Below are 27089 nucleotides of genomic sequence, written 5' to 3'. Positions count from 1 at the left end.
TTAATGCACAGTGAGCTGTTTGAGTGGAAGGGAAGAAATTCAGCAGAACAAATTCAATTTAGGGATTCTAGTACAGGTATGGGATCCGTTATCCGGAAACCTGTTATCCAGAAAGTTCTGAATTACGGAAAGGCCGTCTCCCATAGACTCCATTATAATCAAATAATCCAAAAATTTTCTCTGTAGTAAGAAAACAGTTGCTTGTAGTTGATCCCAAGTAAGATATAATTAATCCTTATTGGAAGTAAAACCAGCCTATTGGGTTTATTTAATGTTTATACGATTTTCTAGTAGACTTAAGGTATGAAGATCCAAATTACGGAAAGACCCATTATCCGGAAAGCCCCAGGTCCCGATGATTCCGGATAATAGGTCCAATACCTGTAGTAAATAAATAGGGTTATTATCTGCCTGGGGCTAAAGTAATGTGAGAAGCCACCCATGCCAGTTCATGATGCTTTGACTGCTGCTACTAGTGGCAATACAAACAAGTTAGCTGCCGGCCTTCAAATATTCATTATAAACTTGTTCTCAGTGTACAGGGCCGGAGAATCGTAGCCTTAGGGACTGGGATACTGCTCCCCTTTCAAATCCCATTAATGTGAGTTGTCTCTAACCTTAGTTACCCCTGAAAAACCAACTTTGCATCCAGCTAACTGATGATATATCTTTATGTTTTTCTTGTTTTATAGATAACACCAAGTGGTGTCAGGAGAAATGTTTCCAGCGGCAGATAAGATTGCAGCCGTCCTCGACAGGCAACACATATATGAACACATTATGTCCTGATTCCAGATGCTTTTTACACAGTTTGACAGCTGGACATTTATATGATTTTTTTTCTCCTTTATACAGGCATCTAAGACAATCTCTCTGGATGTAATTACTAAGGCTTTAACGCTACCGGTGACCATCTAAATGGTAACCTCATGTGATCTGGCCATTCACCTGTCATCACTCAGCCTTTACTTGCTGGTTAACTGATAGTAAATGAAACCCCTAGTGCTGATACTTCCCAGAAATCCATCACTGCCCTATCTAAGGGTCTCAAGCACTCAGGATATTGTCAGACAAAGCAGCCAGTAAGGGGAACTGTCATCAATGTGATGGATAATACTTTATAAAGTTAACAAATACAGCTTTTTATGGGCAGATGATGCATCATATGTGAAAAATTAAGTGGAAAAAAACCCATTTTTTCCTCTGTCAGAAAAGCCAAAAGGATAATGGATGCATGAAATGGAATTTAAATCCTGTATCTGCAGTACTAGATTGTTTTTTTATTTCACCCTGCACTGGAAAAGCACACACTCACTGAGTTATTATGCCCATGTTACATGGGATGAGCATTCAATGGCCAAATGCTTACTGAGTGTCACTAATCTTGCTCTAAAGCTACAGTACAATGTTCCCAAAAGGATTCTTTTTCCCTACGGAACCTATGAATGTAGTGCTCTCTGGTGGTCAAATTAGCCTGAGAAATGGTTGAAGTCATGTTTAGTAAGAAGGAATAAAATGTATGGAATGTGATGATTTTAGCACTGATGGGACAGGTGATGAGTTTATCTAAACACTGAACAATTCCTAATGCTTACCTCTGTTATACAATTTATATAACTTAATTTCACCTCTATAATTTATTTAATCCTCTATAATTTACCTATAATCGTGACAAGCATTACATTTCTTTGTTATAAAAAAACAACCAAGGTTATAATGCAAGCGTTTGTGTGCTGTCTGAGCCTTTTGAGGGCTATAATGTTTAAGGTCCAAAGATGAAGTAGTAAATGTGTAGTAAGGTTTCCTTACTGAGGAAGCAGTGTCTGAAAACATTGGCTCTATAGCAGTGGTTCCCCAAACTGTGGAGACTGGAACCATGGCAAAAGGGACTTAGTCTGAACTTTAAATAGGTTGAACACATATTTGCTGCCATAAATATTCTTGGAACTATGGCTGACCGGCTAATACACCGGTGTTTTCCTGTATCATGTGTATATCAACATGTTATGAACTAATGGGGCCCTGACCAAAAGTCTGACATCCAAGGGAAGCTTAAGCTTGAAAAAGTCAGACAGCCACCCCTCTATATAGCATTGTTAATGGATAACAGGTCCCATACCTGTAGATTTATGTACACTATATACACTTGAAAAAGGGTTTCACCCGAAACATGTAGTGTGTTGCACTGCTAATAAAACACATGCAGTTTGAAAATACTGCTTTGAAGCTGTTTGTTCCAATAATTTGACTTTATCGTGTACTTTTGGGAGTGTGGCACAGGCTCCTAGGAATTCACAGCGATACAACTACTGAATTTTACGCTGGGACCAGTAATTTGATTGTTTTGATTTATGTAAAAGTGCATGTCTTTCTATCTATAATATCTCTCTATAATATCTATTTATCTATAATATCTATTTATCTATAATATCTATTTATCTATAATATCTATTTATCTATAATATCTATTCATCTATAATATCTATTTATCTATAATATCTATTTATCTATAATATCTCTCTATCATATCTATCTATCTATCTATCATATTTATCTATCTATAATATCTCTCTATCTATCTATCTATCTATCTCTCTATCTCTCTATCTATCTATCTATCTATCTATCTATCTATCTATCTATCTATCAAGGAGACAATGCTCAATAAATATACACAGTGCTGTGTGTGCGTGAGTATAATATATATATATTTTTATTTTATTTATTTTTTTGGGGGTGAAAAAACAATAAATTTAATTGTGATTGTGCCTTGGACAAATATTCTCAGTTTAGAGCAATGCTCATAGAAACTTGGCCCTTGTACCCAGAGAATTATTTGATCCAATGTTGGGACAGAGCAGAAATCTCCTCCAGTGACCACAGCAGTGGCATCAGCTGCACTAACGTAACCTTGTATGAGCCACTGCTTGCAGTTGCAGATGAACAAGGGAACAAAATGTCAAATTTACTCATATAAAAAGCTTTACAAAAAAACAGGTTGAAACCTGCCACCAAATAGTTTTTAGGGGTTACTGTCCATGAGCCATGGACTTTCCAAGAAGGTTGCAAAAAAGTGAAATATTGAAGTTTCCCTTGAAAGAACATACGGTACCTACAAAAAAATGTTGGCTCTCATATAAATAAGGCAATTTCTTTCATATCGCCATTAATAGAGACTTTGTGCGTGGATGGTGCAGGTGTAACATGTCCTCACCTTGAGATTTGGTTTTGACAGTAGTTTCAGCAGCTCTCTGATCTCAGTGTTCAGCGACTTGCTCTGCAGTTCCTCCGCCAGCTGTGAACGAGATGGAATTGACACCACAGAACATTAGCAGAGCATTGTCTCACCCGGGCGTCAGGGACAACTGAGAATCTATCTTGTCTGAAGTGATTGCTTTCCAGTGTGCTCCAACAGGGGCCACGTGAACACAAAACAGCCTATTAATCACTGTTCCTCTGTTCTGGGCCCCCGGGGACCCCATTCAAGCCAGTTCTTTCAGCCGAGTTTAACTGGAGAAATCATATTTGGCATTGCAGCACTCAGATTACATTGATTTATGGCAAGGAGGGCACAGCCCAGCACTTCATAAAGGTAAATGGCTCTTTGCAAGCAAACAAAGGCCTTCTTGTATAATGATTGGATCAAAATCTGACACTGCACGTTAACAAATATTATAAAAATATAACTTCTGAATGAAGTGGTAAAATCCTAATAGCTTCCAAAAAACCCGGCAGAAGATGTGCTTACAAAGCTTTAAACAAGGCAGCTAAAACACAGCATTCCTCCTAAACATTGCATCAATCACAGGTCTGACACGGGCGGCCATTTTGTCTGTTTATTTTAGCATTCAACATACTTGCCTGAAACCGGCCTCTTTTTCTGCTGCCTCGGCATTCCTATTTGTATTAAAAGGATATCAAAGGAAATGTTTACAATGCTAATTATAAGCAGGGAAAAAACAACGCATTTTGAAGTGAAGCTTTTGCTAAAAACCAAGGATTGTGCCGTTCAGATGTTCAGAACTACAATTCCCAGAATTCCACAGCAAGAGAGTTGTACCCCCAATCCTTTTGATTCTAAAAAATATTCTTACAGAATACATGCCACTGTGTCTCATGGGGCCCCTCAGCAATCCATTGATATGCCAGTCCCACAACCCCAACTCTTGTCTTTCCAAAGGAGAACGCATTTCCACTCTCTAAACTCTTCTAAAATATCAAAACATCAAACTATCCGCTCCACAGGAAAATGACAGTGCAGATGAGCTAGCGTCACAGTTTGGGAGCATGAGCCCCAGTGACTAACCCAGTGATCCCCAACCAGTGGCTCATGAGCAACATGTTGCTCTCCAACCCCTTGGATGTTGCTCCCAGTATCCTCAAAACAGATGCTTATTTTTGAATTCCAGTCTTGGAGGCAAGTGTTGGTTGCATAAAAAACAGATGTACTGCCAAACAGAGCCTCCTGTATGCTGGCAGTCCACATAGGGGCTACTAACGTTTTGCATGCTTGTGTTGCTTACCAACCTTCTTTTACATTTGAATGTGGCTCATGGGTAAAAAAAAGGTTGGGGACCCTTGGACTTACCCATTCCCTCTAAGTCTTATACAAACACAAAATTTCACTGAGATCCAATGAGCCTGTCTGTATGTTTTTGGAGTGTGGGGAAAACTGGAGTACCCAGAAGAAACCCACACAGTTGGACAGGCATTCCATACGCATATAAAAATTACAGATGTATAAAAATATTGCTGTTGTTGCAGGTGTATCCAAAAGCAACTAATCCTTCATCTCAGATTTCTCTATAATTGGCCACTAGGCCCCCCAGGATGAGATGTAGTAGCTACACAGCTTAGAACAAGGTGCCCAAGTGACTACACTATTCCATTTAAGACTTGGTCCCTTCCACCAAGCATAGGCAGGGAGGTTCTATCAATGTCCCCTATGTCCAACCACCTATTGTTTCTACTGTACAGGGTGCTATCATCTGTGTTACAGACAGCACACTGTAGTTTCCAGTGTACCGAATAGCAACTAAATCTTCTTCTCAAACCTTACTGTAACTGACCTATCATGTCTCCCAACCACGACATGCATTGCCTTGTCTACCACCATGGAACCAGCTTCACTATTTGGGACCAGGTGCCCCAGTGACTAACCCATTTCCACCGAGCCCTATATAGGTTCCTCCTACTACACATGGCAAACTCATCAAGGTTTCTATTAATGGTCCCTTCACTTATCCTACATAACACACTCAAAGTTTTAAGTTCTGTAAAGAAGAAAGTTTATAACTGTATATCCCAGAACCTTTTCTCCACACTATAGCTTATAGAACAGAGATATATTAAAATCATTAACAGCCCCGGAAACCACCTTTTGTTAGACACCCCACGGTGGATTCCGGTGCACCTAACAGCAACTAAACCTTCACAACAAATCTCACTGTAACTGGCCACCAGGTCTTTCCTCTCATCCACTACCATATCTACCACCATGGAACCAGCTTTACTATCTAGCACAATTAGCCACTGTCACTAGCCCATTCCCATCGAGCCCTATAAAGGTCCCTTCCACTATGCATAGCCAAAGTTGTGGTGGATCAAGTTCTATCAAAGTTGCCTTAACTACACCTAGATAAACTTTTGAATTGGCATTCTTCTCTCAATGAGAAAGTTTATGAAGGTTTTGCACAGAACATTCTCTCCACATTATGCTGATTGATCATCCTCTTTACATAAAGCCTGACCAAACTAACCATGCAGGCATAAGACCAACCAAGATATCAGCTGGGGACAATGCTGATGTCAAAATTCTAGCAGCAATGAATAAATGTTCCAGTCTAATACTGATGTCACTCAAGTCTCACATGGAATATTTATATTAAAAAATACCTTTACAAGTGAAGATGAGCCACAATGTTGGGTTGCAGTTCTCAGTTATGGACAGTCTAACTCAGGGGTGCCCAAAAGGTAGATGGGGATCTACCAGTAGACCTTTAGCTGGTGATCATTAGATCTCAAGACACTGTCAACAAACAGCTTGTCTAAATCACCCTCTAATTTCATGCTTTTCATTCAGATATTTATTACGTTAAGGGTAGATAAAAAACAGTTGTTTGTTAAATATAGCAATATAAATTCACTTATAAATCAATTAGGGATGCACCGAATCCAGGATTCGGTTCGGGATTCGGCCTTTTTCAGCAGGATTCGGATTCGGCCGAATCCTTCTGCCCGGCCGAACTGAATCCGAATCCTAATTTGCATATGTAAATTAGGGGCGGGAGGGAAATCGCATGACTTTTTGTCACAAAACAAGGAAGTAAAAAATGTTTTCCCCTTCCCATCCCTAATTTGCATATGCAAATTAGGGTTTCGGATTTGGTTCGTTATTCGGCCGAATCTTTTGCAAAGGATTTGGGGGTTCGGCAGAATCCAAAAAAGTGGATTCGGTGCATCCCTAAAATCAATATAATATTTACGCAATTTTTTCCATGGAACAGAATGCTAACAATGCTTTTATGGATGTAGATCATAATGGGATAACTTCACTAAAAGTAGACCTCGCATTAGTAACGTATGGGCACTCCTGATCTAACCTGCATCCTTGATTTGAAGGATGAACTGTTCTCAAATTATTCCTTGTTTCTCTGCAGACAAAAGACATTTGAGAGCACTTAACCAAGGTCACCGCCTAAAACTCCACTAATGCGTCACAATGAATAAAAGGAATAAGTGCAGCCTTAAACAGCCTGATAGACACAAGTAATAAATATATGTACACACACACACGCACATTATTTACTATTACACGATTATTATTTAGACAGGGGCTTTAAACATCAAATGCCAAAGTTCTTGACAACCACATGGATCTGATATTTACCAACTGAATGAACACTTTGTTGGAAGCTACTTTTTAAGGGTCGATTACTCAGGAAATGATCCTGAAAACTGAATACATAAAAAATAACAACTTTAAAGGCACCCTAAAATAAAGAGAAACTCAAGCCTAATTCAATATTCTGGACAGACATAGAATTTGATGAAATAAGAGTTTAGGTAACATTATCTGAAGGCCAAATGAGAGAGAAATCTGACATGCACTGCCAGCGAATGGAAAATAAATTCAGTGATGGGACACAAATCCAAAAACCTAAATTAAGAATTGCAAAAGTACACCCAGAAAGAAATTAGGTTTGCAAGAGAGAAGTATACTTTTTCCTGCACAGTAGTAGCTGTTTGCTTGAAAAGAACACTAGAAGAAGGTTATCATAGTCCTCTATAGGGCAGCAACCTCAATTTATATGTGCCTGCTACTTTAAAGCTTATTTGAGGCACATCTGTACAACTTTAAATATATATGCACTATGCAAAGCACTTTTTGCTCATTTTCCAGTAGCAATGTACTGAGAACACAGAAACACATTGGATGGCATATTTGTATGCTAATATTTTTTGTAATAGAAATAAACATAGAGAGCTAACTGACTATGCTATACATGGAGTTCTCCATTATTGTCATTGTGTCACGGACTATTTGTAAGAGCATTATAAAACAACTGGAGAGCTAAAAGAGGCCATGTGGAAGGCTTTGACCAGATGGCCTAAGAATAACTGAAGCTGAATATGATACCAATAACTAATACCAACTACAGAGAATCTAGCAGAAACACAAGAAAGCTCTTACTCAACTCTAACACCACCTAAACAAGTACTCCAGATTTCAGTGGCCTTTTCACGGTTGTGACCAACACTATTACTCTTGTTGACTGTGCCTCCTATTCATATAAATGGTAGACAAGTTGCCTTTGGAATGTGTGCCTACCAGTCGGCATAAATCACTTGGTATCAATTCTGAGGGATTCGCACCTACCTAAAGCCAAGTCTGCTATGCAAGGTATGTGTCCCATAAGGGCACGCAAGCTGACACCTGACACACAAGGAGTTTAGTCGCCCAGCAGTTAAGGAGAATGAATAGCATTTTACAATTGGGGTGCCAAAAGTTAGTCACCCCCAAGAGACTATTTTTACTTACCTGACACCCTGCTCCGATCAGCAGAAAAGTGCACCGGCCCGGGTTTTTTCCAGCGAGCGCCACGGAGAGATCCTCATCCTGCTTCATTAGTATTCAAATTTCCCAGGGCAGATGCATGTGCATTAGAGTGAAATAGCCGGCTTTTTCGTTAAAGTCCGACTTTCCGCTCTACTGTGCATGCGCAACAGCGAGAAGACCCGAAAAAGCAGGAAGAGAATCTCTCCATGGTGGTCGCTTGAAGAACCCCGGCCGGTACGGTTATTTGCTGATAGGAGTGCCGGCCCCGGGGTGTCAGATAAGTAAAAGTAGTCACTTGGGGGTGCCTAACTTTTGGCACCCCCAAGTGTAAAATGCTATTCCTTCTCCTTTAAAGGGGAAGGAAACCTAGTCAGCGCAAACCCCCCACCCCCCCTCCCGTTTGTTGCCCACCCTCCCTCCTCCCCCTGGCCTACCCGTCCCGCTGGGCAAATGCCCCTAACTTGTTACTTACCCTTCTGCGCAGGTCCAGTCCGGGGAGTTCACCGATGACATCTTCTTCCAAGCGATCTTCTTCCTGCTGTGAACGGCGTTTTGGCGCATGCGCAGTAGGATCATTTCGCCGGTACGGATCTACTGCGCATGCGCCAAAAGTCACGCGCATGCGCAGTAGATCGTACCGGCGAAATGATCCTACTGCGCATGCGTCGTTCAAAGCAGGAAGAAGATCGCGTGAAAGAAGATTTTGTCGGTGAACTCCCTGGACTGGACCTGCGCAGAAGGGTAAGTAACAAGTTAGGGGCATTTGCCCAGTGGGACGGGTAGGCCAGGGGGGAGGGTGGGCAACAAACGGGAGGGGGGGTGGGGGGTCTGCGCCGACGGTTTCCTTCCCCTTTAACTTCCCTGTTCTCTGAAAAGACTGCACTGGACAACTACAAAAGGGAAAATAAGACAAGATTGTACAATATGCCGATGATCACTATGAGTTATGCTAAAGAACCTTAGTGAGCCCATAATGTCTCATCAGTCACACCCAATAGAGAAGACTTCTGAGGGAACCATTGCCACAGAGATATGTTTTTTGCCCCATGTAGGACATAACGCTACACCCAGACACAGCAGGAAGATATTTCCAGTTAATAAAACATATGAAATATGAATGTTTTGAACTACACTATATACGTAGCTTAAGTGCCACAACACTAATGAAAAACTGTATTGCTATTGTTTCCCAAGAAGCATTAGTCTTCCTTCTACAGGTTGGACGGACTTGTTCATTATAACAAATGATGTCTATGTGGATGAATGGGTTCTGTGTAAGTTGCCAGCACATTAGGTTAACAATGAACAGGCATAACGTATTTCATTTCTATCCTATACCGGTATTACAGAGGTTACAGTAACATGCGGTTTGTGGCCGAGCCAAGAAAACGGGGAGATAAATTGTACAGACTAACTTATTGTAGAAAAGCAGACGCTATCTATTGGGTATGTACTGAAGTTCATGTATATAACACTTAGAGAAGGGTTTGTAATATTCAAGGCTGGAGTGATGCACCATGGGCTATGAAAGAGATGAGAAATATTAACTTTTACAGGTATGGGATCCGTTATCCGGAAAAAAGTGGCGGAAAAGTTGTCACCCGTAGACTCCATTTTATCCAAATAATCTAATTTTTAAAAAATTATTTCCTTTTTTGCTGTAATAATAAAACAGTACCTTGTACTTGATCCCAACTAAGATATAATTAATCCTTATTGGAGTCAAACCAGCCTATTGGGTTTATTTAATGTTTAAATTGCTTTCTAGCAGACTGAAGGTACAGTATGTAAAGGTTCCAGTTGTCTTTATAACAAGGTGTTTTGTCAAGAGTGGTCCTGAACTCATGAAAGTTTGTGGTCTCCTATAGCTTGGTCTGGTGAGGAGTAAAATCACAGAAGAAGCTTTAGTCCTGTTCTTGGGTGGCAAATAACCAAGTCTTCAATGTGTCCCAGTTGATATGCTGACAAGGTTTGCAAAAATCAAAATCAAAATCAGCACCGCATTTTAGGAGAAAACTGTTTTTCAGATGAGCAGTGAGTCTTGTGGATGAATTGATCCTTGTAGCAGTGACCATGAAGTCTATGTTGAAATTCTCCATTGTGAATGCAGACTGATAGCAGCCACTGGCACCCTGCATAGTATCCAGAAAGCCCCAGGTCCCGAGCATTCTGGATAACAGGTCCCATACCTGTATATGCATTTCCTAGGCAAAGTTTCATCACCTAAATTTTATATTATACGTTAAAGCCTAGACATTCTGAAGTTCACTACAATCTTTAGCCAATCAACAATTGGAGAGATTTGAATGGCTGCTGAAGGTTAACAGGAATATAAGTGAAATGGAGTTAATATGAATCAATAAGACGAAAGATCCGACCGCTCCAGCTCCCCGATACTCCCCTCGTCCAGGTGCTCAGTCGACAGTGTCCCCACTGTAAGTATAACATAAACTCCGCAGACAGACGGCACCTTTGGATGGATTTATTAGGAAAGAGCTGCTGTATACCGCCTAACGCGTTTCGGGATTGTATCCCTTAATCATAGGCCTATCCAGAAGTGCCGTCTGTCTGCGGAGTTTTTGAAATGGAGTTAAACCAACCTGCCAACAATATAAAGGAACATGTCAAGATGTTCAAAGTTGTGTTTTCTAACAAGGGTCCAATATCTTGCTGTCTGGTGGTTTATATTGAACACTGTTATGTAACTGCAGGTTTCCTGTTCCATTAGCGGAGATCTAGATTATTATACTGAGGGGTTTCTCCTACCCACAACACAGAAATATTAATTGGGTGGTCTTTAAGAAACCTCTTTCTAAGAGGAAGAAGCTAAGCCATACTTAGCCATTTGCTGCTATTCCGTCGTGTTGATGGACCCTGGTGTCTCTTCGGTCTTGAGTTTATTAATACTTCTGCATGCACTTGTATAAGAAGCTCACAAAATGTTTTATGAAGTACCCAACCAAACCACAGCTGGAACGACAACCTGAACCACAAGTGGAATGGAACTATAAATTCACTTGATTGTGGATTAGGTGGGATTTTTCAAAATCCAGGGACTTAGATTTAAAGCTTCAGGACGGGAAAGTTGTTTGAGCTTATTTCAGTGGAAGAAATATTAACCCGTCCACATTCTAGCTTCGCTACCATCACACTTTCCTGCCATACCATGCCAGCTTCTCCCGGTCCTCAATCTGTTAACAAAGATATATATAACAAAAATACAAGTTTCCTATCTAAGTTCAGCAACAGCTCAGCGCTTGCATCCAGCATCACTCATCCAAACATTTCATCCGAAGGAACATATTTCTCCAGCAGTGTTTCATGTTGATTTAAGAAAATGTAACAAAAGATGTGCAAAGTCGTCATCTGCTAGAAATTTTTATTTTTCCCTGTGTTTTATGTTTGCTAATGTACATAATGTTTTGCTTCTTAATCTTGTGTTGGATAGTCACCACTTTCTTTAATCTTAGTAAATTCCTTGCCAAGATCGGGAAAACAGGATTCTTCATGGATTCTGAAATATCCAGCGCTATAAAACATCACCCAGTTGAGCTAGACATTGGTAATGCACATTAATGCTCCGAATTGAATGTATAGTATTGATGTGTCTCCCTAGAAGTAATACAATCTGACTTTAATTTATGCTCATAACAAGGAATTACTAATACAGAAATGTCTCACTTGGAAGTGCTTTTTGGCCTCTTATTTTACTTTAAGCATTACACGGTCCTAGCCAATGTTTTGCCAGTTTGCTTTACGTGCCTCACACTCTATATACACATAATAAGCACAAACGCAAGGCCTCGGGACACTCAGGGGGGAGAAGGTGAGTGGAGCTTTGCTTTATGTGTAGGGAGTAATGAAAAATGCAGTCACATACAGAAGGCCAGTGCCCTTCATGAGTAAAGACAGGAACTTGGTATGGCCTTACTTGAATAAAATAAGTGTTGGGATGGTTGAGAGATAATTTAAAAGTAGGTGCAAGATAGTGCCAAACAAAAATCCAACTTTTACTTCTGCAGATAAAACCAAAACAGTAGAAGTTGTGGGTAAGAGGCACCATTTATAGGTATGGATGTTAAAAGTCAATGTCCAGTGAACACAATGAGCATCTGAAAATGTAGTTTATTTAAAGGAGAAGGAAAGGCTGTATTTACTTGGTGGTGCCAAAAGTTAGGCATCCCCAAGTGATTGTATTGACTTACCTGAAACCCCAATCCGCTGCCCCGATCAGCTTCCTTCTTCTTCTTTCTTCGCATTGGGTGCCCATGCTCAGTAGCACGAAAAGCCAAACCTTAAAGGGATCCTGTCATCGGAAAACATGTTTTTTTTTCAAAACGCATCAGTTAATAGTGCTGCTCCAGCAGAATTCTGCACTGAAATCCATTTCTCAAAAGAGTAAACAATTTTTTTTATATTCAATTTTGAAATCTGACATGGGGCTAGACATTTTGTCAATTTCCCAGCTGCCCCTGGTCATGTGACTTGTGCCTGCACATTAGGAGAGAAATGCTTTCTGGCAGGCTGCTGTTTTTCCTTCTCAATGTAACTGAATGTGTCTCAGTGAGACCTGGATTTTACTATTGAGTGTTGTTCTTAGATCTATCAGGCAGCTGTTATCTTGTGTTAGGGAGCTGCTATATGGTTACCTTCCCGTTTATCAGAGCACAAGTCACATGACTTGGGGCAGCTGGGAAATTGACAATATGTCTAGCCCCATGTCAGATTTCAAAATTGAATATAAAAAAATCAGTTTGCTCTTTTGAGAAATGGATTTCAGCACAAAATTCTGCTGGAGCAGCACTATTAACCGATTCATTTTGAAAAAAAAAAAATTTTTCCCATGACAGTATCCCTTTAACAAAGAATTTGGCTATTTCTTTCTACTGCACACATGTAAATGTGGGAAATTTGAAGAAAGAAGCCAATTGCTTTGTGGTGCTCGCTGGAAGAACCCCTGGACCGGTGCAGTTTTCTGCTGATAGGAGCACTGGTCCGGGGTTTCAGGTAAGTGTATACAATCACTTGGGGGTGCCTAACTTTTGGCACCACAAGTAAATAGTCCTTTCCTTCAGGAAAGCTGCCAATCCAAGAGAGCACCAAATGTTAGGGCACCCCCCAAACATTGTAATGACTTACCTTTTTTGTTAAAGTCCAGCTTATAACTCTACTGCACATGCAAGGAAGAAGCAAGGATGAAGATCGTTCTCTCTTAAGTACCCTAGGCAGGAGCACTGGCCCGGGGTATCAAGCAAGTCATTACAATCCTTGAGAGTTGCCCTAACATTTGCCACCCTCTTGGACTGGAGCTTTAATATTTTTATTTTTTTTCAAGACATACGGTATGGTGATTCCTATTATGGAAAAACCCCTCATTCGGAATCCCCAAATCCCAAGCATTCCGAATAGATGCCATACCTGTAAATCACTGGATGAACTCCAGTAGAACATGTATCCTAAAGTGAATCTCAGATCACCCCAGGGTGTGCACACTCTAGTCAGACAATACACATTATTTCTTTCAAGAGGGCAATAAAAGCAGTAGTAAGAGATGACAGGCGGATTTTTTTTGGCGTTTAACAGAATTATGGGTACAGGAAATTGACTACTCCATCACTGTCAAAAACTTGTTTGCTGAATGGACTTTTTAGGCTATGACAATGATTTGGAAAGCCATCCTGAGTATAAATCACTGCTGCTCGGGGCTAGCGGAGTCCTCTGACAGGTCCCCCCCAATGTTTTTCTGCACTTTATTCCTGCACTATTAGCTGTCATTTATCATCTTCAGTAAAACAGATGCTCCGTCTGTCTCTAGTTTTCTACAGCATTCTTCTTGTCTGTCTCTTTGCTTTCATTGCTGCTAAACACCCAGCCCGGCTCTCCCTGAGGAACGGGAAGCTGCAATGTTAATTATATTGCTAACAAACTAAACACACCTAGATAGCATTGCTTTCACACGAGCTTGAACGCAAACTAAATGAAAGTCAGCCCGGGCCAACTGCTGACAGCACTTATGGAAAGCTTTTCAGCACTACTGCTTGCACCCAGTGAATGACTTTCATATGTTCCTGCTGAGACAGAAAAATCACATAGGGCAGGCGGTCAGGCAAACAAACATACATAGGCCATACTTACTTCTTCTGCCAAGCCTGTAGCACTGTGGATAACGGGGATGGGGTTCTCCTTCTCATAGTAATGCAATTTTTCATGTATCTGAAAAAACAATAATGGAAATATATTAAAGCGCTTAGTCTAATCCTGCATTGACTTCAATACCGTAAGTCTCGACAAAAGGGGCGATTAACCACCTGGTTTTTAGGAATAGGAGTATGGTCCCTTGGGTATGCAGACAAAATGGAATGCACACGAATTTGATTCTGGGAATAGTGAATCGCATATCATTTTCAACATAACATACAGCATTAAAGGGGGGCAACAGTGTATTGGAGCAGGGTGCTCTTTATAAGAGCAAAACAAAAAAAATATTAAGCACAAGTTCCAGATTTTCTGTATGTGCATTGCTTTCAGCTGTGTCGCTATCCCTTTAAGACCTAAAGCAATATTGTATAATATACACATGGCACATGGACACCAATATAATGCGGCGGAGCCCTAACATGGGAAGTTACCCAAGTCATCATTAGCGTCTGCTGAAGTGTTATATATGAAGTCAGGTGGAAAAAATGTCTGGCATGTGGTTCAAGCCGAAGAATAACAGAGAGTGTGTGTATTTTGTGCGGTGCCACCATATTGCAAAAGCAATCACTTGAAATATTCTGTCTAACGCTAGGACACTTTTATAGTTCCACTCGCAAATGCCTCTGCAGAGAGATTACCGCCTCGCCTAGTAAATGTGCCATTGCGCTGAATTCAACTTGGCTCCTCGGCTGTTGGGAGTCCTTGGAGGCTGCTGCTCGTATAATAACCTGGAACCTGCCATGCAGGCATATATATAGTGATGTAATCAGCAACTGCTGCTCTACACTGGCTCTGTGTGTGTGTATCACACATATATATATATATTTATATACAACACAGTGCCTTGCAGAAGTATTCATCTCCTTTGACCAGGTCTCTTATTTTCCTCAGGGCCGGATTTCACAATGATTGCACCCCTAGGCTCTCCATCGCTTCCTCCTTAAACCCCCCCCCACTTCTCCCCTTGCACCAACCTGCTTTCCCCAACTTTTCCGCAGTCGCCTCTGCTACTTTATGGACTTTTAGGGGGTTATTCATAAAACTCCTAATGCCAAAAAACAGAAAAAATTGTGTGTTTTTTTTTAAGAATAAAATCTGAATTTTTAGTGGAAAAAAAACCCCCACAAATTTTTCAGGATTTATTATACCCCGAGGATGGAAAAAGTCTGAATCTGAAAAATCTGGCATCTCAGACCTGTGGACGTTGCATATAAGTCAATATATGTCCCGCAGATTTCTTGATCTGCACTGGGTTTTGTGCAATAATCCGAAGATTTCGAGGGTTTTGGGCAAAAATCAGATATAATTGGAGTTTTTGGGTAGAAAATCCAAAAAAGTCATATGATTTGGTTTTCGTTCACGGTTTTTTCCTGCACAGGAAATTTTTGGGAAAATTTATTGAGAAATAAGGGGAAAAACCTGTGCAGATATGGTCGGAGTGGTTTTCAAAAAATATTCAGATAAATTCAGACTTTGATAAATGGGCCTCCCCATGTGGCCAGTGAGCACCAGGCTCACTAGCCATCAATAGGGATTAATCTCCAATAGACTTCATTTTAATAACTACAATAATTAAAAACATTACCTTTACTTGATCCCAACGAATATATAATGAACCCCTATTGATGGCAAAACAATCCTATTGGGTTTAATTAAAATGACTTTTTAGTAGACAAAAGTATGGAGATCCAAATTACAGAAAGACCCCCTCTGGGACCCCTGGAAAACCCTACATCCCAAGCATCCTGGATAACAAGTCCCATACCCATATTGACTTAATTGTAATAAATGATATATATATATATATATATATATATATATATATATATATATATATATATATATATATATATATATATATATATATATATATATATATATATATATATATATATATATATATATAGTTGTGTTCACAATAATAGCAGTGTGTTTAAAAAACTGTACTGGAAACACTGCAGATTCTATTCCAAATCAAAACATGAAGAAACATTGATAAAATTTGTGTCATTCTTTTACAGAAAGCTAAAAAAGGGAATACTAGGCTGTTGCAAAAAATTGTAGTGTCTGCATTGTTCTTTACAAACTCAAACATTAACTATATAACCTGAGCAAGATGTTTCTTTCCTTTGAATGACTGAACTAATATTTAGTTGTATAATCAGTGTTTCTGAGAACTGCTGCACATCTGTGTTACATGGAGTCCACCAACTTCTGGCACCTGTTACATTACACAATTCTTCTGCATTTCTTGCTTTTGCCTCAAAAACAGCATTTTTAATGTCACCCCACAAGTTTTCTATTGGATTAAGGTCCAGGGATTGGGCTGGTCACTCCATAACATCAATCTTGTTGGTCTGGAACGAAGATGTTGCTCATTTACTGGTGTATTTGGGGTCTTTGTCTTGTTGAAACTCCCATTTCCAGGGCATTTCCTCTTCAGCATAAGGCAACACAACCTCTTCAAGTATTTTGATTTACTGAAACTGATCCATGATCCCTGGTATGTGATAAATAGGCCCAACACCATAGTATGAGAAACATCCCCATATCATGATGCTTCTGCCACCATGTTTCACTGGCTTCAATCTGTACTGTGACTTGAATTAAGTGTTTGGGTTTGTCTGGCAGCCCCTAGACCCAAAAAGAACAATCTTGCTTTCTTCAGTCCACAAAATGTTGCGCCATTTCTCTGTAGACCAGTCAGTGCTCCCTGTGTGTGCCATGTGTTATCCACAGGGGAGGGGGTGGCATTTGTATTTAAGGGTATGTTTATGGTATATTTTAGGGTATGACTTACATTTTTTACATATGAATGATGAGTGATATCGCCACCAACCATTTTTTATTTTATTTTTTTGGTGTTACCACCATTAATGTGGACATGGTCTTAAAAGTTCTTGAGATAAAATGGATGTGGTATAAATGGGGGAGTGGCCAACACAGGCTTCCATTATTGGCCCTACACCAGGTAGGCTAGAAAAATTCTGGCCCTCGGTAACACAGAAGTTGGACAGCACTGACCTAGGGTATCACTTAGGGATGCAGTGAATCCAGGATTTGGTTCGGGATTCGGCCTTTTGAGCTGAATTCTGATTTGGCCAAATCCTTCTGCCCGGCTGAACCGAATCCGAATTTGCATATGCAAATTAGGGGTGGGGAGGGAAATTGCATGACTTTTTGTCACAAAACAAAGAAGTAAAAAATGTTTTCCCCTTCCCACCCCTAATTTGCATATGTAAATTCAGATTTGGTTCGTTATTCGGTCCAATCTTTTGCGAAAGATTCCAAAATAGTGGATTCGGTGCATCCCTAGTATCACTAGACTGCAGGGTACAGGCTAAATATTCGGGAAATTGATTAGGAAAAAGGAAGAAAACAGACAATTATCCTGATGTAATGTAAGAATGTGCACGCAAACTACCAATTTATTGGGATAAAGTTTCCGCCCAGCCCACATGAAAATGACGATGCGCCCAAAGGTTCACATGAAATATAATCTTTGCAAAGCTCCGCGGAACATGTCCGTGTTAAATAGCGGTTACAAATAAAATATGGGCAAGCTAAACAAAGAGTGCTCAGAACAAGTCCAGTAATAATATGCCCCCTAAAAGGAGATGGCAAAAGGCACGGTGACAAGGAACTAGGGACCAGGATAGGGTTCTTGTATTGCAGCCCCTTGGATTGCTTTTTAGGCTGCTAAGACATGCATGAGCCGTTCTGTAACCTTGTTATTGTAAAGAAGCATGAAACTTCATAAAATATGTGTTTTAATGCCTGCAAAACATATTCTGATGGATTCCTCAAAAGACGCTGGTGGCCCACATGAGGTCTTATTAAATGTCTGGCACAGACAGGCCTATTACAAGAAATCCAAGAGGAAGATGACAACATTCTATTACTATGATTACATTAGCAGACGCTGCCAGGGGAGGGTTTGCACAGACAGCCCTACTACATTAATTCACCGGTGTCCAGCTAAGCCTTGTATCAGCTACTTTCATCATTAAATAAGTGCCCATTAATCCTCTATCTGATTTTCCCCCAGACTGGAAAGAGTGTTTTGCTCATTTTTTTTACCCTTTTTTTTTTAAATTCTTCGGGCCGTCAGAAAGTGCTAAGCTAGAACCATCGCACAGCTGCGGGACAAGAACTCTGGGGGGAAAAAAGTCAACGTAATAAATGTAGAAAAAAGGCATAAGAATTATGGAGGTGGCAGTGAGATACAGGTTGTAGACTGGGGAAATGGCGCTCACTGAGGAAATGAGTTCACAGTTACCTGGAGTCAAATCTACATTTCTCACTTTAATCAGCTCCGAGCCAAAGCCAAAGCCCCGGTTTCAGCGGTTAATGAAAAGTTCGCAGATGACTTGAGTGATCAAACGTCCACAGGAAAAAATGGGGAAATGCGGAGAGAAGAGGATTGGGGCAAAGTGCGATGCTTTCCATGTTTTCGGAGGTTTGCGGATTGGCCTGCAAGAACTCCAAGCCGTTTGGCACTTTTTTTTTTAACACCTCGTCACAATAAAACCTCTAATTGCTCTGTTTAGCGCCCGGTGTAATTGATGTATCGGCTCATAAAATATTCATTAAAATGGCAGCAAATAAATACCCATTACAGTTGGTGAATAAAATCCTATAAAGTAAGGCACTAAGAAAGGGAATGGAGGCTTTCTGTGCAGTGGCCACCGTTATTGTGCCAAGATCGAGGCTACACATGTTATGAGCCTTGTAGGCTGCAATGCTGGTTATGCAGAGAAGAAATGGTTTGCACAGGTTTATACACTCCAGCAACACTAACACCTGCCTTGCCTAAACAAAAGGATACACCTAGGTCTGTTACATGCAGCAACCCTGGTGAAGGCTAGCACAATCACATGGGTATATAACTGGCCATTGGGAGACATGTTTATTCCACCCTATTACTATTATTCTATTCTATTTAATGCCAGATTTTGGTTCTAATTTTTAATTCAAATTTTAAGTTATATTTCCCTGGAGCCGGCACTGACCGGACTGATATCCAGAAAGGTCAGAATTAAGGGAAGGCTATCTCCCATAGGGGCAAATTCACTAACCTGTGGAAACACTTCGGCAGACGAAAATTCGCCAGGACAACACTAATTGACTAAAATGCGAAGTTACATCCAGGGCGTGAAGTTTCGCTAACGTTAATTTAGCAAGCAAAGCAAAGTCGCGCTAGCGTTGGCTAATTTGCATACGGCGGGAAGTTACATTTCAATGGACGTATATGTTGCAGCAAATACATTACACTACACAAGCCCAGGGAACTTTAATGGAATAAAATAAAGTTGTTATATTGCCCTACACATGAGCCCAGTGTATAGTTTATGTGCCGTATGTTAGGAAATGTAGGGGGGAAGCCGGGTACCCTAAAAAAAAATGACAATCTTCTGCAGCCTGTCACCCTGAAAAACAGCCAGTGTTTTTTGAGAATTAGAAAAATGTTCACATTTTTGGCAAGTCTGGCTCAAGAGGTAACGTTCAGTAAAATCTGCATCGTAGTTACGTCCATTCGCCAGATCGCAACTTCGCCTGGCGTTAGAGTGCGAAGTAGCGCTAGAGTCTATTTCCTTCTCTAGCGAAGTTACGCCAGCGCCCGTTAGTAAATCAGCGAAGTCCCGAAATGACGTCACGCTGGCAAATTTTCGCCAGCGTTACTCACTACGCCCCATAGACTCCATTTTAATCAAATAATACTAATTTTTAAAAATGATTTCCTTTTTCTCTGTAATAATAAAATAGTAGCTTGTACTTGATCCCAACTAAAATATAGCTGATCATTATTGGAGGCAAAACCAGCCTATTTGGGTTTAATAAATGTTTAAATGATTTGTAGCAGACTTGAGGTAGGAAGATCCAAAGTACAAAAGTACTCCTTATCCGGAAAACCCTGGGTGTCGAGCATTCTGGATAACAGGTTCCATACCATTTCTGTAAATATCTATACAAATACAAAAAAATAATAATAAGACTGGTATGGGACCTGTTATCCAGAATGCTCGGGACCTGGGGTTTTCCAGATAACGGATCTTTCTGTAATTTAGATCTTCATACCTTAAGTCTATTAGAAAATCATGTAAACATTAAATAAAAACGGGAATTGGCTGTACAACTCTCAGAAGAAGACGTCGGGATTGGAATAAAGACATTGCTTTTCAAAATCCTATCCAGGTGGTATTACACACCTCAGAAATTGAAGCAGATTTACCCGACAGCCAACAACATATGCTGGAGGTGTAAATCAGACGTCGGCACACTTCTACATATTTTCTGGGACTGCAATTTACTACGACCCTACTGGGAATCGATCCTGGATGCTTGCTCTCAGATACTAGGTCGAGAAGTAGTACCCCAGTCCATTCCTTACTGAACTTTGCAATAGATTATTCTGAGATACCACCAGATTCTGCCTTCGAAAAATTTCTGCTTAACGCAGCTAAAATTCTTATACCGAATAAATGGAAGACGACCACTTCACCCTCCTTTTCGGAATGGCTAGGTAAGGTAAACGAACTGGCAAAGTTTGAAGAATTCTCAGCAAGAACTGAACGGCAAAACCAATCTTTTAGAGACACATGGCTACGATGGTTCATATTTAGAGATTCAGAAACATACAAACAACATAGCCGGGGTACATGCTAAAATGCTTGATACACATTAAATATGCATAGAACCCGACTATTTCGCCCTAGAGATCAATACACCATTTCCTGTGATGACCATTCAATTAGATGTACGACAGTAATATGTTGGAGTACTTGCCGTGGGTAAATCTAGGCAATGGGTAGTCCCTATACTCTATTACTGCTGTAAGGAATTTTATAGTATACTGTGTGAAATTGTACTGTGATGACATGTTAAGTGAATGCAGATATTTATATACAACCAATGTGTGGCAACCCCTCACCTTTTTATTTATTTTATATTATTTTCTTTTTTGTTTCGCTATATATCCTTCCCCTTTCTTTCTTCTGTATCCCCCCCTCCATTTGTTGGAAACCATTTCAATAAAAACTATTGAAAAAAAAAAAAAGATAGAAGAGCACAGAAAACCAAAAAAAAAAAACAAAACATTAAATAAACCCAATAGGCTGGTTTTACTTCCAATATGGATTAATTATATCTTAGTTTGGAGTAGTGCTGCACTGAATCCACTATTTTGGATTCGGCCGAACCCCCAAATCCTTAGCGAAAGATTCCGCCAAATGCCGAACTGAATCCGAATCCTAATTTGCATAAACAAATTAGGGGTGGGAAGGGGAAACATTTTTTTTACTTCCTTGTTTTGTGACAAAAACTTACGCGATTTCCCTCCGTCCGTAATCTGCATATGAAAATTAGGATTCGGTTCGGCCGAGCAGAACGATTCAGACGTATCCAAATCCTAGCCAAATCTGGAACTGAATCCACTATTTAGGATTCGGCCGAACACCATACCGAATCTGAATCATAATTTGCATATGTAAATTAGGGGTGGGAAGGGGAAAACATTTTTTACTTCCATGTTTAGTGACAAAAAGTCACGTGATTTCCCTCCCCACCGCTAATTTACATATGCAAATTAGGGTTCGGATTTGGTTTGGCCGGGCACAAGAATTCGGCCGAATCCGAATCCTGCTGAAAAAGGCCGAATCCTGGATTCGGTGCATCCCTAAACCCTAGTTTGGATCAAGTACAAGGTACTGTTTTATTATCACAAAGAAAAAGAAACTAATTTTTAAAAATCTGTTTTTTTTAAAATAAAATGAAGTCTATGGGCAATGACCTTTCTGTAATTTGGAGCTTTCTGGAAAACAGGTTTCAGGAAAACAGATCCCATACCTGTAATAATAAATTGTGGCCAGAATTTCCCATCAAACACTGGGAGTATGAGAAGAGCGCTACAGGGTTCCATCTTACTGAACACATTCTGCACTCGCTCTTCTAATATCTCTGCTGAGCCTGCTTTCAGCCATATTGCTGTTTCCAATTAAACCTCTATTTTCAGCATTTTGTTTCCATTTGGTACCCACCAACGTCTCTATTTTTTTAAAATAACCATTGTAAATTGTCCTCATAAGGCACGGCTGATTTGTGGATACCGCTGAACACACCAATAAAAACCGGATCAGAAGGCCAAAAAAATGAAAAAAAAAAGTTAGAGGGGCAATAAAGCGTGCAGCCCAGCCATGTGTGAGTTCTTTGCTTTTTTTTTTTTATCTCCGTTTCTATAAGAATTGTATAAAATGCTTATGGCTTCATATTAGGATTCTAATAACATTTACATTTAGCAGCTCACGCATCCTGCGCGTTGAATACAAAAGGAATGGGTTATGTGACCTTCTGGTTCCAGACATTATTATAAAAATATTCTCAGCTCTGTACAACAGAAACACAGCTCAGACACGTTCTAGAATAAGGATTTCATTTCAGCGGGAGGCAACCTTATCCACAGAATGAAAATCAGCCCTGCGGCAATTCAACTAACCAAGAGCAGTAACGAATATTAAGTCTTATTCACACAGGGGTTTAAAGGAGAAATAAAGATTTAAAGATGTAGCAAAGAAATGATGCTTTAGGCTTAAGCTGGCCATAGACCTGCTATATTGGACGTCCCAATCTCCCGATCTTCCACTAACCTTTCAGATGAAATAAAGTAGTAAAAGAACAGATCAGCTGATGTTCTGCCCCTGACATTAATCGTACGAAAGTTATGTCCGACAAAAGCTGGTGACAGTCTCCCACTGAAAATCGTACGACCGGCAATACACACAGAGATATTATCGGCAGCCGACAGAAATCTTCTAACCTGTCTGATCGACTGAACGACCGATCGGCATGGCACGACAAATGTCGGGACACTCCACACAAGGTCTGAAAATTGTATTAATCGAGGATTCATACGATTGGATTTTTGCGTCTATGGCCAACTTTAGGCTCTTTACTAGCCCAAGGGCTTCTGTTCCTTTGAAGATGCTCCTAGTAGCTCCCCATCTTCTCTTCTGGTAATTCACAATGAATTCTGCGTCAGAACCTCGGAGCGATACGTTTTACGAAGTTTCCTTGTAAGGCAACTTCGGGCGATTTACATTTTAGACGGTGGGAAGGCAGAGAAGGCAGTTGGGGGAGATTAGTTGCCCCGAAGAAGAGGAGATTTGTCGCTGGGCCCTGACCATAAGCTGTCCTTGTAAATATGTATACAGTGTAATCTCAATTTTAAGTCCCCTGACTTTAAGTTTTCTGCATTTTACATTTTTTATTTGATGTCCAAAATTTTTTTGATGCCCATAGACGGCGAATTTTTGTCGAAACGAAACTGGTCAAATTCGCCCATCCCTACTACTGAGCTGCCAGACTCAAACACCAGAGACACGACCATTCAACTTTAAATTTAGATTTTGGAAAAACAGTAAAGAATAAATAACGGAAAGTAATTGAAAAAAGTCTTTATTTCTGGGGCACAATCTGAAAACAACAGAACTGAAAAAAGTGTTTGGAAGGTGAACCAGCCCTTTAGGGTCAGGCCACACTGGGCGTTTTGGGGAGATTTGGTCGCCTGGCGACTAATCGCCTCGTCTTTGCGGCGACCAATCTCCACAAACGCCTTCCCTCACTCTGCGCCGGCTAAAATGAAAAAAAAAGCCGGCGCTAATCACCTCGTGAGGCAACTTCGGACGACTTCGGAAAACGAACCGCTGCGTGTGATTAGCCAGGCGACCAAATCTCACCAAATCGCCCAGTGTAGCATAACCCTTAAAGGCACTTGGCGAAATGGCTATTAAGAGAATTGTAAAATATGTTAGCGTGGCTTATCTTTCTCCTTCTTTAAGAAGAATTTTAATTTAGGTTAATCCTCTGGCCAATGAAATCATAACCTAGTCCTGGCGCTCAGCCCAGTGACGCTAATGGACTATAGTATAATCTGCTCTATTACTGACTGAAACGAGTAGCTGGGACTTTAGACATTTTCCAGCTAATAAGAGGGGCTCCTATAACCAGTGCAATAGAGATCAAGTTAAAACAGTCTAAACATACATGCCACTTATATGACACACAAAACTTAAGGCCCCTACACCGTCATGATCACAGCCAGGGGGAATTTGGAAACAGTAGAAGAATGAAACAGCTAATGACTTTAATTAAAATTGTTCTTAAAATGCACAGCTCCACACAGCATTAATCTACCATGATTGGAGTGAATCTCAATGAATTTGACAGTATATATGTATATATATATATATATATATATATATATATATAATATATATATATATATATATATATATATATATATATATATATATATATATAATATATATATATATATATATATATATATCTAGAGAGAGAGAGACTGGCAAGAAGTTAAGTCAGGATTGTATAATCTTGGAGGGATGCTATAAAAATCGGCATAATAACCCGCCATAAAACAAGACTATAGCATAAATATTCGCAAACTTAATTTGTTGCCAGAAAATTCGCAACTTGCAAAAATTACCGATAACGTTCTGAGCGCATCGCTGTTTAGTAAACTTAGTCGCAGCGATAACATGCGGAAACATATCGTCAAATTTACCGCACTTTAGTAAACGGACCCCTAAGATTAACCCTTATTAGAAGCAGAACCAGCCCATATTGCTAACATTCCACAGATACGGCAGAGAAATGTATCATCTAAATGGAGCAGATTGTAACAGTTCGGAGGCTCCTGGATCACTGAGCTGCCAGACTGAAACCCAGACATGAACATTAAACTTTAAACTTACATTTTGGGGAAAAGGGTATAAAATAAAATATAGAAAACAATTGAAAAAAGTCTTGGTTTATGGAGAACAATCTGAAAACAACTAAAAAAAAGTGTTTGGAAGGTAAACAACCCCTGAAGCAGCACTGTATTCACATCAGTAGTGCTGTATCCATGGGCACAAGAAGGTCTCTTCATTTCTTCGGAAATTCAGGATTTTGTAACGTTATTAAATGACCCCTCAACAGCCTATATATCATGCACTGTTCTAAACAAAATCCTTCTTCTGAGCGGGGTGAGCCCCTGCACTAAAGTAGATATAACACACAAATTTAACATTAAACCATACATGCAGGGATGCAGGAAAGCATATAAATTAGGCACATGGAAACTACATACAGGAACTGGCTGCTAATTGACAGAACCTAAAATCATGTACTCACTAGACATGAAAGGTCTTTTCAAACCATAAGTAGCGTGAACATAAGTCGTGTCTGTTCTACCCATCTCTGGGGCCATGGCACCCCTCACAGCTCGGAGTGTGATGTTTGCAATTATTAGGGGCAGATTTATCAAGGGTCGAATTTCGAAGTGGAAAATACTTCGAAATTCGACCATCGAATAGAATCCTCCGACATTCGAAGTCGGAGGATTTTATTCATCATAAGATTGTAGTACGATCGTACTCCGATCTTACTTGGAATTGTACGCTTCGAACGATTTTATCATACGATCGTATGATTTTTCCTTCGAATATAAAAAAATTTAGAAAATTGCTCTGGAAGGTCCCCATAGGCTAACATAGCACTTCGGCAGGTTTAAGTTGGCGAAGTATTGAAGTCGAAGTTTTTTTTTAAAGAGACAGCACTTTGATTATCGAATGGTTGAACGATTTTTACTTTGAATCAAAGTCGAAGTAAATTTGAAGTCGTAGTATCCTATTCGATGGTCGAAGTATTAAAAAAATAACTTTGAAATTCAAACTTTTTGTACTCACTCGAACCTTAGTAAATCTGCCCCTAAATGTCCACACTGAATAAAATTTTTATTTTTAGCCAATAAAAATATAGTATATTGCAAGAGTAGGACAGAGTTGAATAGTTATTGCTCAGTAAAAACCAAGCAAGTACAGATATGGGACCTGTTATTCAGAATCCTCGGTGGACCTGGGGTTTTCCGGGTAATAGATCTTTCCGTAATTTGGATCTTTATACCTTAAGGGCTCTTACTCATGAGCGTTTTTACCTGCACTCCCCTGCGTTCCGTTTTTCAGCGTTCAGCCGCAGGGGAGCGCAGGAATAGACGCATTTCATTTTTTCAAATGGGGCTGTACTGACACAGGCGCATGTAGGCGCCGAATGCAGGTTGAGACGCAATATGCTGCATTTTTCCTGCGTTCGGCACCTACATGCGCCTGTGTGAGTACAGCCCCATTTGAAAAAATGAAATGCGTCTATTCCTGCGCTCCTCTGCGGCTGAACGCCGAAAAACGGAACGCAGGGGAGCGCAGGTAAAAACGCTGATGAGTAAGAGCCCTAAGTCTGCTAAAAAATCATATCAACATTAAATACACCCAATAGGCTGGTTTTGCTTCCAATAAGGATTAATTATATCTTAGTTTGGATCAAGTACAAGGTATTGTTTTATTATTACAGAGAAAAGGGAAATCATTTTTTTAAAAAAAATTGGATAATTTGGATAAAATGGAGTCTATGGGAGACAGCCTTTCCATATTTCGGAAACCTTCTGGATAACGGGTTTCCAGATAACAGATCGCATACCTGTATTGTCCTACATATCTGCTGAACTACAGCCAATGGGAATTGCATCAATACGGCAGCTCAGGTGTTCATTTTAAAACAAGAATAATATGAAAATAACCCCGTGCTGACTTTCCATAAACAGCCATGGGTGAGCAAGTGAAAACGATTTCATGCTTGATGGGTTTCCAAAGCCCTCCCACGGCTGCTTGTAGAGACACTGGACCATGGGCCTTAACTTTAAAACTTCAAATATTTATATCTTAGGTATTTTAATATGTAGAAGTTACCAGTCAAACAGTAATATTCAATATAATGTATTGTA

General features: G+C 40.0%; 1 protein-coding gene across 3 annotated transcripts in view; it reads right to left on the bottom strand.

The window, feature by feature from the left end:
• The window catches only part of LOC108719851 (MAGUK p55 subfamily member 7), a 216991-nt gene that overhangs the window by 87188 nt on the left and 102714 nt on the right, over nt 1-27089 (bottom strand). For all 3 annotated transcript variants that reach the window (XM_041567396.1, XM_041567397.1, XM_018269077.2), the window contains 2 exons: nt 14195-14272; nt 3215-3295 (listed from right to left, as the gene is read on the bottom strand). In XM_041567396.1, the coding sequence (XP_041423330.1) occupies nt 3215-3295; nt 14195-14272 (159 nt within the window). The remainder of the gene's footprint in view (nt 1-3214; nt 3296-14194; nt 14273-27089) is intronic.

Source organism: Xenopus laevis, chromosome 6S (genome assembly GCF_017654675.1).
Source record: "Xenopus laevis strain J_2021 chromosome 6S, Xenopus_laevis_v10.1, whole genome shotgun sequence".
Taxonomy (NCBI): Eukaryota; Metazoa; Chordata; class Amphibia; order Anura; family Pipidae; genus Xenopus; species Xenopus laevis.
The sequence above is the reverse complement of the archived record's forward strand: the minus strand, read 5'-3'. Positions and strand labels throughout refer to the sequence as shown.